The 16865-nt window shown below is 45.9% G+C and overlaps 1 protein-coding gene across 5 annotated transcripts in view; it reads right to left on the bottom strand.

Annotated features, from left to right (window-relative positions):
- FAM193A (family with sequence similarity 193 member A) overlaps window positions 1–16865 on the bottom strand; it is a 161134-nt gene that overhangs the window by 39256 nt on the left and 105013 nt on the right. For all 5 annotated transcript variants that reach the window (XM_078446363.2, XM_078446360.2, XM_078446361.2 and 2 more), the window contains exons 7-12: window positions 13164–13311; window positions 6201–6278; window positions 4523–4635; window positions 4147–4389; window positions 1591–1744; window positions 1295–1474 (exon numbers count right to left, since the gene is read on the bottom strand). In XM_078446363.2, the coding sequence (XP_078302489.1) occupies window positions 1295–1474; window positions 1591–1744; window positions 4147–4389; window positions 4523–4635; window positions 6201–6278; window positions 13164–13311 (916 nt within the window). The remainder of the gene's footprint in view (window positions 1–1294; window positions 1475–1590; window positions 1745–4146; window positions 4390–4522; window positions 4636–6200; window positions 6279–13163; window positions 13312–16865) is intronic.

Below are 16865 nucleotides of genomic sequence, written 5' to 3'. Positions count from 1 at the left end.
TGGCAGCACCCCAAAACTGTATGATAGCAGCCTCTTCGGGGGGGCAGGGCAGCCATCACACTCTGACCCAGAAAAGCCACTGCTGGTGACCAATCCTGGGGATAGACCTACTTATGTATGAAAGATGCGTAAGGACGCTCCCTGAACAGTATATAGGGGAAAAAGAGGGAAACAAACACAGGTGCCCAGCAGCAGGGGACTAAAAAGAAAAACAAAACCATGGTACATCCACCTGCTGGAACACAGAGGGCAGCAGAAGAGAACAAAGTGCACTCTGTACAGGGCGAGTTGGTCAGGGAACTGCCTGTGCACATAAGCCTTTTCATTTGAAAGGGGAAGAAGAAACATTAGTATTTGCATAAACAAACACTGGGAAGACACACGACAACGAGTAAGACTGGTTATCTACTGGGACTAAAACTGGGGGTGGGTAGGTGCTGGCCAGGGCAGATGGTGAAGGACAAGGGGGCAGGACTTCTCAATGTAACACCTTTTCACCATGTCACCGTCCTTGCCTGAACCGTGGATCTACACTGCCTATTAAGTAAGTTAATTAACTAAGCATCTTGACTTTTACCTGGTCTTCCTTTCACTTAAAAACTACGTGATAACCTATTTATAAAACTGAGTCTCTAAGAAAAGACAGTTGTCTCATGAGGTATTACCTTCAGTTAAGAAACCAGATATCCACCAGAAAGAAAACCTCCCTTACAAAATCAACCATTTCTGAAATTTTAACATTCCACTATTTTACTTATTAAAAAAAGTCTCACTGGGTGGTTCAGTCAGTTAAGCATCCAACTTTGGCACAGGTCATGATCTCACGGGCCATGGGTTCGTGAGTTCGAGCCCCATGTCAGGCTCTCTGCTGTTAACACTGAGCCTGCTTGGGATCTGCTGCCTCCCTGCCCCTCCCCCACTCACGTGCACGCGTGTGCACGCGTGCACTCTCTCTCTCTCTCAACAATAAACATTTAAAAAGCAAAAACACAAACTCTCCCCTTGCTTCTTTACAGAAAAAACCCTCTATGATACCCAAATATCTGGAGCTACTCTGGAGAGCTACAAAATCAAGACCGTCGATTAGACTCAAGCAAGAGGAACAAGATCAAAATGGGGCTCAGGAGTCATGTTTGTTTATTTTTAAAAGCATGCTCTGATCCTCTCCAGTGCTCATCTTCAGAAGTTATTCAAAACAACACAATTTTACATTCAATAATTCTCATGTTTAGGAAATACACACAGAGAAAGATACCCTTGGCAAAACACAAAGTTCAGAAAGATAAAATCGTACCTGCTGAGTTGGGTAAGATGGGGGTGGACTGTCCACTTTACTTTCCTCTTTCCTGGGGCTCCCACTGCCTAGAGCTACGTCTTGCTTTGGGGCTCCTGGCGGCTCCCCACTGCTTTCGCCATCTGCCTCTTCGTCGTCAGCCTCTGAAGAGCTACTACTGGTACTGCTTACCTGAGGGGACTTTAGAAACAACCTTTATCATTTATACTTTTCAAAACGCAAGAATATAAAAAAATAAGATGCCAGATCACCATTTTATGCCACTTATTGTCACCAGGAAGAAGGTGTACCCATACCTCATCTTTCAGAGCCATGTTTTCCCCGCCACCATTCAATTCGCTGTGGATTCCATTCATGTTGGCCACCACCTCAGTATCGTCGTAGTTACTCAATGGATAAATATCAGCAAACTTAGCTGACAATGGTGCAACGTCTTCGTCATCACTACAACTGAGACAGGCAGAGATGGTCACCACGAGGCCATTTACCCGGAGGGACAGTGAGTGAACCACCCACAAAGCACAGACGTCTCCTTCACGGACACTATTCTTGTTCACAAGAGTGTTACACTGAGCGCCACACACTTCCTACTATCTCTCAGTAACCTGAACACAAGGAGAAAAATGCCTGAACAATTACCATTGGTACTATTTAGAAGAATGGAAAACAAAACTCCAAAAGTAGAAAAATGTTGGAAAAAGCATAAAAATGTAATCAGATTAATCACTGCATTCCCACTCAACTTGAAGTGCCTTGGTCTACAGCTGTTCTCTGCCATTTCCAAGCAGACACAATTTTTTACTAAAATTAAAGGACTACAAAGGACTGCCAAAATTTCAGACATAGCCAGGTGAACAAAACTTTAAGGCACTTAGCTGACAAAATACTGAAAGTTTTTCACCATAAGGCTAGCTCTGGACAAGTCAGTCATGATCTTACGTAAGTATCAGCTTTAGCAAGACATCTAAACAATGGGCAAATGAAATACTTACTAAAAATTATAAGCAAATTTCAAGACTGTAGCCAACGAAGGCCACTTCAAACATACGCTTTTCTGGTGTGTGGAAAGAGTGGGCACGGAGCTCCCACTGCAGTGCAAATTGTTCAAGGTGTGATGTGACCACACGTGGTCACCCCATAGTCTATGTGAGCATGCCTCTGAGTCCATCTTCTGCCTCAGCATACAACAACCTCCAGAAGGAAAAGTCCTAAGAACTAGCGACCTTTTAGCTTCAGAAGAGCGTCCAGAATTGCTCAACTCAAATGTCTTTCCCATTTTTAGAAAGAGAGTCAACACACTACAGCACACTCACCAAGGGAAGCACACAGCACCCACCGGGTGCGGGCTGTGCAGGCTTCCTGAGGGCCTGTGGTGCCTGAGGTGACGGGACATTTTGCCTTGGTCGACACTCAGCCGCTCCTGAGACGTTATAACCACCATGACCCACGGATGAGGAAACCGAGGTTCAGAGATGAAGTCATTAAATCGTCTGCTCGACGTAATGAAGGCGGGCTGCACTGGCCCTAGAGCCCACCAAAACTGGAGGGCACTGCTGAACAGAGACTAAAACTGCACGACTCTATTTAAGCGCCTTCGCGATGACACCAAGAAAGAGACAACACGTACCAAAGGCAACGCTGGAGGGCTTCAGGTCACGGTAAATCGTATTTGGCAGACATTAGCCCCAGGCTGCTGAAGGACCAGAGGCCCGGAGCGGCCATGGACAATCCCAGCCTGAGGAGAAAGGTGCCCACAGCCCACTTCCTCCACCACGTGACAAGGCACAGGAGCTCACACCTGACGCTGGCAGCTGTGACATGTGAGCAGGGATGGGCTCTTCTGACACACATTTTTATCAGGCTGTATGTGTTTCCTGCCAATACGTTTTTTAGAGGCTGGTAAACAGCTGGCTGGGACACTCTCGACCCTCCTTCACAGACTCCCAGAGAGCACAGGGTGTCCAGGACTAGAAAGCAGTTCGAGCTCAACAGAGTCATGGCATTCAGACCAATCCCTTTAGCATTATTTTGTGTTTGAGACCAGATGCATATTGAGGACTGGAAGACTCCAAAGGAAAGCCTCGGAGTCATCGTGAGAAATCCAGATGGAGGCAGTGAGAAATCTGAGAAGCGCTGAACAGCCCGCAGTTGGGGCAACAATCTCTACTACTGGGTACCGGGGCTGATGGCCGTCACCTGCACAGGGCTCCTGACACCCCTATGCTCTACAATAAGCCAAATACAAACCTAAATGTACCTAAATAAAATAAAAACACGCATCCATGTGCAACCCGTCCAGAAGTCAGGGTGGAAAGCCTCAACAAATGACAGGGTCACAACTCCGAACAAACGTGGGACCACTCACCTACGGTGTGAATTGGCGATAGTGGCACAGCCACCTCGCTCATACAAAATGTACTTCTAGATAATGTGGGAACACGGAAAACAGAACCTTTCAATCGCTTGCTAAAGTGATCATCTGGGTTTTTAGCAAGACATGGAATAAGCATGAATGCTGAACGGACAATGAGGCGGAATGAGCTTCGGGCTGATCACCCTCAAATAAAATGAGGAAACGTGAAGCCAGAACTGAAGAGACACTTCCCTGCATACCAACATGGTTTTTCTTTACTGGCATTTATTAATTTACCGTATTTTTTTTTCAGGTAATGAAATAGTGTCAAAGTTTGGGTTTACTGATTTCATATTTTAAAAGTTGCTTAAAAAATGAAGGATCCTTTTTCTGGAAAAGCACTATAATGATATCCATACTTCTGCAGACAACACTGTCCATACTTCTCATTACTGGGATACGTAAATTTCTGAAATCTTATTACAAAGTCACAACTTACAAAGTTGGTGCAGAGCCATTGTCTGTGAGGATGAGTCTGGGATGTTGCTGAATTGTAATGGGAGAGCTGGAACCTGACCCTGAGCTTGCTGAGGACACGCTAGGTGGGCGCATCTCAGAGAGATAGTCGGGAGCAGAATCCACTTGGAGGGGCAGCTGGTGACTGTGGATGTCGCCAGTGACGGGGGGGTCCATGACACCACAAGTGAGGATGTGTGAGAGGCTGCAGTCATCACAAGCACATCTGAGTGGGAATGAAGGACAGTTACCCAGAGAGCCAGGAGAGAAGGTCAGACCACACTCTGTCAGGGTCGGCGCCTCTGCTGAGGCCGTGGGTCCCACAGGCCCTCTGTGCCCACACGACAGCACAGGCTCACCTTCTCCTGTAGTTGCAGTTGGGGCAGTCGGGCATGCTCAGCCGGGAGGACAACATGTGCCTCATGGCGTCCGTGAAGTTGTTCTCACCAGCAACTGCTTTCTTGTTGGTTAGCTGGAGGGAATCATCAAATGAGAGGTTAACTCTGCAAGACATATTCCCCAATCAGGTGGTCTGAGTTTTCAGTAATCATGGTAATATGTACCACGCCCATCTAGAAGCCAGCGGCCACAGCTTCCCAGAATAGGAAAGGGCCACGAAGGGGTGGGGGGAAAGGGGCAGACCTGAAATGTGCAGCAGCCCTTGGCTAGAGCTGCACAAAGGTCAGGGAGCAGGAACACCCCCCGCTGGTGCCTCACCAGCAGACACCAGCCTTGACCCCAAATGGCTGTGTGCTCGGGACTCACTAGGGACCAGGAGCTCAGAACTAAACTGTGGCCCCCAAGGAGCTCAGACCCTGAAAGAGGAAACCATGAGGTGGGAGGTGCTCCAGCCCAGATCTGTGCAGGAGGCCACGGAAATGGAAAACAGAAAAGCAGCTCAGCAGGGCCGGTGTGTGTGGGGCGGGGGGTGATTCACAGGGGAGGCGGTTCGCTGGTAACTTCATCAGAGGCCAAAAAAAAAAAAGAAAAAAAAGCCTCTGGGTCAGAGGCAGAGCACTGAGCTAAGCATCCAATGAAACACCTCTAGAAGGCCTACTGACCCTGGGCTGAGCAGGAAAGGGGTCTTGGCAGACTGGGAGGAGAGCACCGTGCCCAACAGTGTAGCCTGGAGGCACACAGGCCTGCACACACGGAGCTGTAGCACGAGTGGCACCTGTGACACGTGATGGCAGCTGGCAGGTGGGAGCAAGGCCAGTTGGGGGGGACGCCCACTGCAGGGACAAGGACCAGCAACTGAAGGGGGTGGAGCCAGGAGCTACATGGAAAGTGGCACCCAAACTTCCAATCAACTAGGCAAGCATCTGGATTTCAGAGAAGCCTGTGGACCAGCTCTGGCAACGGAAGGGGTGAGGCTGGAAGGGCCATTTGATAGGACAGAATCCATACAGGAAGGGTGGGGGGGGCCGGGGGCAGGAGAGCACGCTGAGCATGGTGCCCTCTACCCGTGGGGCCCAGAGGAGACCACAGGGGTGAGGACAGGGGGCACCAATGTCTGGAGAGGACCAAGGGAGAAAAGCTGGCTGGAGAAAAGCAGCAGACGCCAGCATGTGGACGAAAATCAAGGGGCGCAAGCTTCCAAAGTCGAGTGCCCTGAGGCCATCATGACAAGTCACCCCCCCCCCCCCCCCCCGCAAGCCTCAGTGGGTGCAGAGGGGCAGGGAAGAGCCTGTGGGGAAGCGGGGAAGCAGGGAGGCAGGGAGCGAGCAGCACTATCAGCAGCCACACTGAACGTATGGCCCAGGCATGTGGGAGGCCGGGAAATGGCCTGAGGGGGGTGGGCCCAGTCCCACTCTGTGACCCCACCACCTGCCTAGAGAGCACAGGGCTAGAGGGGGGTCACTTGATAAACGAGTTTTTCCTTGAGGAATACAGAGGATGCAGAAACAGATAAGGAAAATTAGTTTATCTAGGATTAACAACACTATCTCAGGAGCAGGCAGGGCAGTGTGGCCTTGAAATGGTGGGGTTTCCCGAGCTGCATTCCTGCGCTGGCGTGCAGCCTCCCCACAGCCTTACCTGCTCCTCAATGAATCGCCTTTGTTTGAAAAGCTCCCAGTCCTCTGTCAGCATGCGCTGTTTGGTTTTCATGGTCATCTAGTAAGGAGATGCAAACAAAAAACCTCAGTACCAGCAAGAGTCACCCAGGCGTCTGCGAGGGGAGATCTCAGATCTGGTGCATGTGACAAAGCACCTACAGAGGCTCCACCTCTTTCACGTGCTCTTCTTACGTGGGAAACACGGAGGAACTCACATTAAAAAAAGAAATTAAGATGTCAGAGCTGAATCTGTCACTGCAGTAGTGAACATTCATCCTTTACCGAAAGCCTCTTGTTATGTGCCCTGCCTGAACCAGAGATCCAGAAATGGAGATGACCCAGCCTGCCCGTGACGAGCCTGCGGACAGGACACCGGTGTCACAAAGGGGCGAATTTGGTACAACTGCACTCACACGAGGCCCCTGGAGGAGTCAAGTCCACAGAACAGAAGGTAGACGGGGGCACCAGGGGCTGGGAGGGGTGGGGGGAAGGGAGGGCTGTTGTGCAGTGGGACAGGGTGTCCTTCAGGGAAGGTGGAGACGTTCTACAGGCAGAGGCTGGGGACGCTCACAACCATGGGAATGTACTTACTGCCACTGAACTGGACACTTCACAGTGGTTAAAACTGTAGATTTTATGTTATGTGTATTTTACCACAATTAGAAAAGAAGCCCAATTGAGGGGGACAGGGAATAAAGAATGGGCTCAAAGGTACAGTTTTAGTGGGCGGGGGGAGGCTATGAAACAATGAAGTCTTGATGTTTATCTAAATGTACTCTTCTAATTATTAAAAACTTCAGAATAACCTCTAAAAACATAGATGTGGGATTTGTATCTTCCAAATTATCCGAACAAAGAAAAGGAGGGGGGGGGACATATTTAATCCCATAGACAAGAAAATACTACCAATAAACCCTCCAAAACAAAACAAAAGTAATTTCAAAAAATAAATTCATGCTTTTGGAAAAAAACATTTTTAATCATTTAAACCATAAGAGAAGAAATCAAAGTTGAAAGTACAGTCCACAGAAATAACTGACAATGAAAGCCCCACAAATCTGATTATGTAAGATGTGCCCAACATGTAGAAGAAAATGTACCGGTTTAGATGCATTTCTGAGAGAACGAAACAGAACAAAAGACTGAAAAGTATGTGTTCAACCTAACAAGCCAAAGGAACAAAATAAAAATGAGAAACAAACCCATAAGGCAGGAAGAAATTAAAGGTAAAAGCAGAAATTATCAGGAAAATGAAGAAGCAAATGTGATCAATAAACAGGGGAACACTGTTCTCCAAATTCCCTCCCAGGCCGACCAAGGGAAGAAAAGGCCCCACAGGAAAAGTGGGCCTGAGAAAGGGCAGACACAGGCAGGGGGGGCAGGAGGAAGTAACTGTACAAGGTAGACATTCACATCCAAAGAAAAGCTGTGAGCAGGTGGCTCACAGGCTGTTCCGCTGGGCCTGCACAGTGCTTTTTAAAAAGCTGAGTCAACATTAGAAAGCTCTTGAGATTCCACCTAAGGGCCAGACTTCTCTGGACGTCTTCGCAGCTCTGAGGCACCTGCCCTTTGCCGCCGTCCTGGCCGAGGGTGTGGTGTTTCCTTTGGTGCAGATGGTGCTCTCCATGCCAAGTGTGCCAGGGAGGCGGCCAGGGCGTGGGCAGCAGCTCTCCCACAGCCTCCCCTCTGAGCACAAGCTTGTAATCCCTTGTCTAAACGATGCAGACAACTTCCTAGGCGAACATCAATTTGTGGAGCTGACTCATGAAGCAAAACCCCCAGAACAGACAACAAAGTAAAATGTAAACTGAAAAGGCAGCATGAGGTCTAGAATCCTCGCTCCTCCACCCTGCAAAACAAATCATGCCCCAGGTTTTAGGGTGTATTCCCTCAAATCCTTTATGGAAAAAAAAAATTTTTAACTGGATGCTGCTAAAAACATCATGGAAAGTTTCTCAATTCATTCTACGAGACTAGCATAACCTTTATGCAAAACAGAGAAGGCCTCAAAGACAAAGAGTCAATGATACCTCAGAATACAGACACCAAAATCCTAGTATCAGCTACTTAAATCTAGTTATGGGTTAACAGAGAATACACCATAATCTAGTAAGACGTTAATTCCAGGGATGCAAACATGTCTCAAAATTAGGAAACCTAATCTCTCACTTCATATAGAAAAATACATAAAAGAAAAAACCATACAATCAAATTCAGTATCTACTTCTGCTTTTTACAAAAATCGTAACTTCAATAAGCTAGAAAAGGGAGCCTTCCTTAATTTGCCAAGAACTATCATCAGTAAGCGAGGCAAGCACGTGACCTAACGGGAAGCCAGAGCAGAGCACAGCGCCAACAGCAGTAGCCGACAGCAGTAGGCATTCGTGCTGTGCCAAAGGCTTTAACCGAAGCCAAACAAGCCAGTTCAAGTGCCAGAGAGGGTAAGACAAAACATTATTGTAGGGGTCACGGTCTCCTAGAAAATTCGAGGCAGCCAACTCAGAAACTCCTGGAGAGTAAGGGTGTTGGGTGGAGTGCCAACAGCGTGACAGTGCGGCCCCAACACCCGAAGCCCCCAGGTATAAACTTGGTAGGAAACAAACGGTAAAATCATAACACAGAATACAAAAAAAAAAAAAAAAAAAAAAAACCTAAAAAGAGAATATATACCATCTTCTTGAATGGGAAGATTCAATATCGGTGCCAGTCCTCCCTTTACGTGACATACGTCTGCTGTTTTTAGGAAAAATCTTTTTCTCACAAGTAGTTATCACTATGGCACATTTAAAGACGATTTTAAAGGAGCTACACATTAGGAAAGGTAGTAATTTCTGTATTTTAGTATAGAACTCAGCACACACTCAGTAGAACTACTGTTTTGACCCTCTCCTCACATCCTCTGTGATTAACTTTTCCGAACATTTGGGTACCTGCAGGCTTATGTACGTGTCAAATCACAAATAAAGGATACGTTTTAAAAAGCAAGCAAAAACAAGTGATTTAAAGCTGTCAGCCGTCTCCCATGTCCATGCTTACTTGTGAATACTCAATTATTTTACAGATGTTTTGAAACCTTGAAATTACTACATAATTCCTAAACTACTACTCGATTAGAAGTGACTGATGTCCATTCCAAGGGTTCTAGAAAGACTGGTACCTTCCAGATGCTAAAATTACTCAGTTTCCCTAATTTGTATTAATGGCATCATGGTTTCTTGATAGGTGAGTGAAAATAAATTTTTGGTTGCTTTAGTAAAGAGGATGTCTTTTCTCTGTGGGGGAAAAAAGGGAAAATACCTTTTTTTCCTTTTTCTTATTGTGGTAAAATACACATAACATAAAATTTGCCACCTTAACCACTTTTAAGTGTACAGTTCAGTGGTATTAAGTACATTCACATCATCATACAAACATCCCTACCATCCATTCCCAGAACTTTCTCAACCTCCTCAAATGACACTCTGTCCCCATTAGTAATAACTCCCCATTCTCCCCTTCCCCCCTCCCCCCACTTCCCTGGCTCTGGTCCCCATGAATTAACACTTTCTGTCCCTAAGAATCTGACTATGGTAGAGACCTCATATAAGTGGAGTTCTACCATATTTATTCTTTTGTGTCTGCTGTATTCCACTTGGAGTCCTATTTTCATTCATATTTTTGGTCTTCCATTTAGGTCCTTGATCTACCGAGTTAATTTTTGCATATGGTGTGAGGTAAGGTTCCAATGTCATTCTTCTGCGTATGGGTAAGTTTTGAAATCACAAAGTGTGAGTCCTCCAGTTTTGTTGTTCTTTTTCAAGATTGTTCTGGATACTCTGGGTCTCCTGAGATTGCATATGAATTTTAAGATGGGTTTTTCTTTTTTCTTAATGTTTATTTTTGTGAGGGAGGGATGCAGAGAGAGAGGGGGACAGAGAATCCCAACCAGGCTCTGTACTGACAGCTGCGAGCCCAATGTGGGGCTCAAACTCATGAACCGCAAGATCATGACCTGAGCTGAAAGACAGACACTCAACTGACTAAGCCACCTAGGTGCCACAAGATGTATTTTTCTATTTCTACAAAAACAACTTTACGATTTTGACAGGGATAGCATGGAGTGTGTAGACCACTTTAGCTAATACAGACATTTTAACATTATTAAGTCTTCCAATGAACATGGCATGTACTTCCCTTTATGTCTTTAATTTCTTTCAGAAAGTTTAATGGTTTTCACTGTATAAACCTTCCACCTCCTTGAGTGAATTAATTTATAAGTATTTTACTCATTTTGATAGTGTTGTAAATGGGATTTTTTATAATTTCCTTTGCAGATTATTTGTTGTTAACGTACAGAAATATAACTTTTTGTGCACTTTGTTCTTGATGCTTTGCTGAATTTATTAGTTCTAGTATTTTTTTTTTTTTTACAGTCTTTAGGATTTTCTACACATAAGATCATATCATCCACAGAGATAATTTACCTTCTCCCATCCCAATTTGGATGCCTTTTATTTTTCTGGCCTAATTGCTCTGACCGGAACTTCTAGTATCATGTTGAATAGAAGCAGAGAAACCAAGCAACCTTGCCTTATTCCTCATCTTAGAGGAAATGCTTTCAGTCTTTCACCACTGAGTATGATGGTTCCCATGGATTTTCACACATGGCTTTCTTATGTGGAGGTAGTTCCCTTCTGCTCCTAGTTTGTTGAGTGTTTTATCATGAAAGAGGGTTAAATACTGTCAAATGATTTTTGTGCATCAACTGAGACTATCATTTTTGTTTTTTTTTTTTTTTTTTTACCCCCTCCACTCTGTTGATGTAGTCTATTACACTGATCAATGTTCACATATTGACCCTCCTTCCATTCCAAGAATAAATCCCACTTGGTCATGGTGTAAAGTTCTTTCAATATATTTATGAATTCTGTTTGCTTCTGTTTTGTTGAGAATTTTGCTCCAATGTTCTTAAGGGATGCTGGCCTGTAGTCTTGTTGTTTTTACGGTGTCTGTGGGGCTTTAGTATCAGGGTAATGCTAGCCTCACAGGATGAGTTGGCGAGCTTCTCTCCTCTTCAATTTTTTGGAAGGACTGATGTTAATTCTTCTTTAAATATTTGACAGAATTCACCTGCGAAGCCGACAGGTCCTGGGCTTTCCTCTGCTGGGAGATTTTTGATTAGTGATTCAGTCTCCATACCAGCTGTAGGTCTATTCAGACTTCCTGTGTCCCTGTGACTTAGTCTCAGCAGGTTCTGTGTTTCCAGCAATTGGTCCGTTTCATCTAAAGGGATCTGATTTGTTGGTGTTCTGTTCTGATACTGTTCACAGTACTTTTACCATTCTTCTTATTTCTGTAGAATCAGTAATAATGTTCCCACTTCGTTTCTGATTTTAGTAATTGAGTCTTCTCTCTTTTTTTTTCTTAGTCTATATAGCTAAAGATTTGACAACTTTGATGATCTTAAAGAACAAACGTCTGGTTTCACTGTTTCTTCTACTCTGTATTTTATCTGCTGTAATCTTTATTGTTTCTCTCCTTCTGCCAGCTTTGGGTTTAGTCTTTTTTCCCTAGATCCTTAAGTTGCCAAGTTAGGTTGCTGATTTAAGATCTTTCCTACTTTTTACTGTAAGCATTTAGAGCTGTAAGAACATGTACTTTTATTTATTTTTTTTTTATTTTTTAATGTTTATTTATTTTTGAGAGAGAGAGAGAGAGAGAGAGAGCGCGCGCACACGCAAGTGAGAGCAGGGGAGGGGCAGAGAGAGAGGAAGAGAGAATCCCAAGCACGCTCTGTGCTGTCAACATAGAACCTGACACGGGACTCGAACTTGTGAACTGCAATACTTAACCAACTGAGTCACCCAGGTGCCCAAGAACATGACTTTTAAAGAAATAAATTTAATTTCAGGTTTACTTTTTAAAGTAAAACTGTACTCTCCTTCCTAGAGAAAATAACCATATTGTTGTTTTTACATATACTCCATTTTCATCAGAATAGCAGTGATAATACTATACATTACATTCCTAAATAGACATTTAATTTCAGGGACAGATCCATAAGAAAATTCCTATTCCCAAAGGTTTTCTCCATTTCTGCAAAGTCTCAGTCTTTCCTTTTTTCTAAGAGTTGTCCTGAGGCATTTATGTGTTTAGTCACAGTTTAACTGGAGAAATGAAGAAAGAATTTCTAAAACCAGAACTGCATTTATATTCATCCTACCTATAACATGAAGAGAGAAAGCATCCCCGGGGTCTGCAGTAGGGCAGATCCAAATCCCAGAGTCTCAAAAGTAAAACAGAGCTCTGTCAGTGCTTATCACTCCTTATACCCTGTTATCTTGGAAAGGGCGGTTTTGAATTCCTCCTCCTCTATCCACCCTCCTGCAGTTTTAGAAAGGCGGGCAGGCAGGCTGGGGTGCCCTCTGGACGTCCCACACTCTGTCCTAAGAGGCTCCTGCTGACCAGTTGCACCTGCCCTCAGGCCCCATCTCCAAGAGGAGGGCCCTGCCTTCTTGGTCCTCCTCCGTCCCTGTCAGCACCTGCCAAGTACAATCAACTATGTTCTGAATGCGCTCTTTTTCTAGATGGTGAGAGACCGAGAATGGGCTCTGAATGGCAGCGCTTTCAGGAAGTGGTTCCTGAAATTACAAGGCTCAGGAGCTCCCAAGGGCCTCACAGACTCTTGAGGGGACACTGAGCCAGGTGGCAGCGCATGCAGGTGGTGGTGGGTGTAGCCAGGCCAACAGTGACCTGATTAACAGCTGCTGCCACCCTCAGGCACAACTGAATGAAGACCACTGTGGCACCGCAGTATCTCTGCTCCCTCTGGAAAGTCAGTGGCCAGAATCCCCCAACCTTCACCTACCTCCCCATTCCCTGTCACCGCACCTGCACCTCCCCATCCCTGGTCACCCTGGCACACGTGCCTGGCCCACAACATCTCCTGGCAGCACACACTCACCTGCTCATCGACATAGGCGTCGATCCTCTGCTGGCACTCCAGCCACTCCTCAGCCACCCTGCGCAACTCCTCCTCGGAGCGCTGGTACCGTTGCAGCAGGGTGCTGTACGTGTCCTCGTTGCACGTGTCGTGTGTTGTGGTCCCCAGCCTAGGGAGAGAGGCATCTCAGCAAAGGAAAGGGGTCCAAAGGCTCCAGGCCAGAGACGGGAGTTTTGCTTCCGTCACCTCCTCTCCCGATGTGCCAAGTGGGACACCGCTAAGCACTGCACCAGGCTGCTGTGAGGCACCCAGAACAGAATCTGGAATCAAGGAGAAGCTCAAAGAAGAGCTCAAAAAAAAAAAAAAAACAAAAAAAAAAAAAACCCCACCAAACAACACTCTTCTAAAAGACCAAGATTCTGAGGCTGCTCTGGGCTCTGCACAGTGAGTGGGTGGGCCCGGGGCCTGAGAACACAGCTCTCTGGCTGGCTGTTCATCAGTCCCAGAGCAGCTGCTTTCTCTCCCATTCCTGCTTCCACAGCCTTGCTCATCACAGACAGATTCCCATGCTTCACGCAAAGCCCATCTTCTATGTAATGTCATCCTGCCTCTCTTGTACCACTTGGAAAACGGGGATGTTAAGGGAGACCGGTATCTGCCCGGCACACGTTTTTCTTCCCCCTTCTACAGAAGTGAGAACTGCTCTCCTCCTATACCATGATACAGGTTCCATTTTGAGCCAATGGAGAGCAAAGCAGTCAGGGGTCCCGGGACATCTTTGGTGGGGTAATCGGAGCACAATGTGTAGGCACAGGGCTTACATTCAAGCAGAGCTGGACTGGAATCCAGAGAGAAAACGAAGAATGTCCTCACAGCACATGGCATCAGTGGCTGAACACACGGGTCACTATCTAAATATTCACTTTGCAAATGCATAATAACACCATGGAAAGATACTCACGGTAACCTCGATTACAAATACCATGCATGTGAAGAAATAAGTGATAAGGAGAACGAAATGAAGTCACTTTTGGTAAGTTTATTCACAAACCTAATTAAACATTTCCCGAACATTTAATATTATATATTTAAAATAAAATCCAGTTGGGCAATCGCTGCTAATACCCATAACAACAAATAAGCAGACAGTGAGGCTCCTGGTCTTGCCACAGGGAAGGAAACAGGTCTGATGAAGCTTCTGGATCCAGTACCAGCTCTCCGGCAGCACAGACAGAAAGCCTGTGCGGTGCCCTGTGAGCACGCAGGCTGCAGGGTCCACACTCTGGGCATCTCTGAAGGGTCAAGGGCTCAGGTTCTTCAACAGATAAATTACAAGGGACAGGATGGGTGGGGTGGGGACCGGGAGGTTAAAGAATTACCAAAGACATGGGGAAAAGAAGGGGTGGGGAATTGTTAGTTAACCATGATGGAGTCTCCGGGGTGATGAAAAAGTTCTGGAAACAGATACTGGTGATGGTTGCCCAATACTGTGAATGTAATTAATCCAAATGAATTGTCCACTTAAATGTGGCTAAAATGGCAAGTCTTATGTTGTACATACTTTACCACAATTTTTAATAGCTGACGATGTAATATACCAACAGCCATCGAACCGTGTACTTTAAATGAGTGAACTGTATGGCATGTAAATTGTATCTCAGCAAAGCTGTTCAAAAAAAAAAAAAAAGGAGAGAAATAACTTTCTTGAACTTAGTTGGTTCCTTTACATGAGGTCAGCCTCGCTTAAATAATTCGTGTTTGAAAAAAACCAAAATACAAAAGATACATCAAACAAAAAACTAGGCAAGACGATGGCAACGCACACCTGAGTAATATGAGAAGAAAAAAAAGAAAGAGCAGGACTACCACGGCAGCCAGTTCAGCGGCAGCTCAGGGAGAGGACCCTGTGTCTGGACGGGCCACACAGAGGTACTGACTTCCCGGGGGCTGTGCTCACGGGTGGCCATGGGATGCTCACCTGCCAACAATTCATTTAGCTATACATTTGCTTTGTGTAATTTTCTCTATGTTTTACTTTATAATAAAGTTAAACACAGGCCCAGAGCCCAGTGTCAATTAAAATACTTGCAACTACAGATTTTACATGCCACAGCCGTGGTCGTTACTTTAGGGGATAGTATTTGTATACAACTCATCCCAAAACTGGTACACACTGTTAAACGGGTATCTATACGCCAGAAGCTCAAACCTGAATTATTCTTGGGTCTGAAAAGGGAGTCTGCCAGGGAGCACAGAAGAGCTTTGGGCATCACCAGTCCTCCTGGGGAACGCTCTCTTGCCTCCTCCCCAGCTCGGTCCCCATCTCTATTTCCCTGGCTCCCACCCTGCTCCCATGAGCAATACTTCAGCCTGACCCCAGAATTAACGTTCAAGACTAAAACACTGCCAGTCTCTGGAGTCTTACCATCATGTGCAATGAGTGAGTAAGAAATCTGGAACTAAGGCACAGTTTCGGAACACGTTTCAGGTACTGCTCACTCAGCCCCAGTTTGATGATAAGCCCATCGAACTGACTGGCTCACCAGAACAAGAAAGTACAAGGCCCTGGAATCTTGCTGTAAGAACCCTCCCCCTTCCCAAAACTCATGTCTTTTCATAAAAAGTGCTTTTGGTGGATCTCAATGTCGTGACTAGGGACAAAACCATGTTTTGCATTTCAAACTCACAATTTTGAATATTTTCCCCTCTTTCTTCTGGGGGGGGAGGGGTCAAAGTTAGGACACTCAGGGATCCATGCCCCCACCACGGAATGTGCCAGATGCTTGCAGAGTGGACACAGAGGGAAAGGGTGGGCGGAGAAGAGGCTGTGGGGAAGGGGAAGGGGATGTCGGCAGGGGTCAGGAGCCAAGCAGAGCATAGGCCACACCCACACAACACTTTGTTCTGATCTCTCTGCCTCCATTACCTTTATCCAACTGCTTTTAGAGTTTTTCTTTCTCTAGAGGTGAGTGTTAAGTGAGAACAGTTATGATCCCTCAGATAGAATTTAGGAATATGGGAAATGAAAACTAGGTTGATACATGGGTTTCAAGAGAAGAAAAAAGTGCTATGTAAGTCAACTACGATAATAATTTATTTACTTAAAAAATAATTTCCCTTTGGGGCTCTTGGGAGGCTTAGTCGGTTAAGCCTCCGACTTTGGCTCAGGTCATGATCTCGTGAATCGTGGGTCCAAGCTGTGCTGACAGCTCAGAGCCTGGAACCTGCTTTAGATTCTGTCTCCATCTCTCTCTGCCCCTTCCCCGCTCACACACTGTCTCTCTCTGTCTCTGTCTCTCTCAAATATAAGCAAACATTAAAAAAAAAATTCCCTTCTCTGTCAATCTGGTCCAAATAAATTTCAGCATGGACACTTAAATAAAGGTGACCGTGGTCCATGCTGTTATTAAACGTCTAGAGTGTAGGAGTCTGGTCACACGTGGTTAAGTCCATAGAACAAAATCACCACGCTGCAGAACCCAGGAAGCATGCACCTGGCTAGGCAGCACACAGGGAATGCAGACCCAAAGAGGCTCCTCCCAACTGAGCACAGCCACGTGGGAACACACACACACACACCCAGCCGCATCAACCAGGGCAAATGCCCTGCGTACTGCACTTGGCACACCCATCCTGGCACACATGAGGAAGCCCCACGGATACTCTACACCAGTAAGAAGAACCCAAGCCCTGAACAAAGGCACGGAGGGAGCATCTGAGAGA

Source organism: Panthera onca, chromosome B1, assembly GCF_046562875.1.
Source record: "Panthera onca isolate mPanOnc1 chromosome B1, mPanOnc1 haplotype 2, whole genome shotgun sequence".
NCBI classification, from domain to species: domain Eukaryota; kingdom Metazoa; phylum Chordata; class Mammalia; order Carnivora; family Felidae; genus Panthera; species Panthera onca.
The sequence above is the reverse complement of the archived record's forward strand: the minus strand, read 5'-3'. Positions and strand labels throughout refer to the sequence as shown.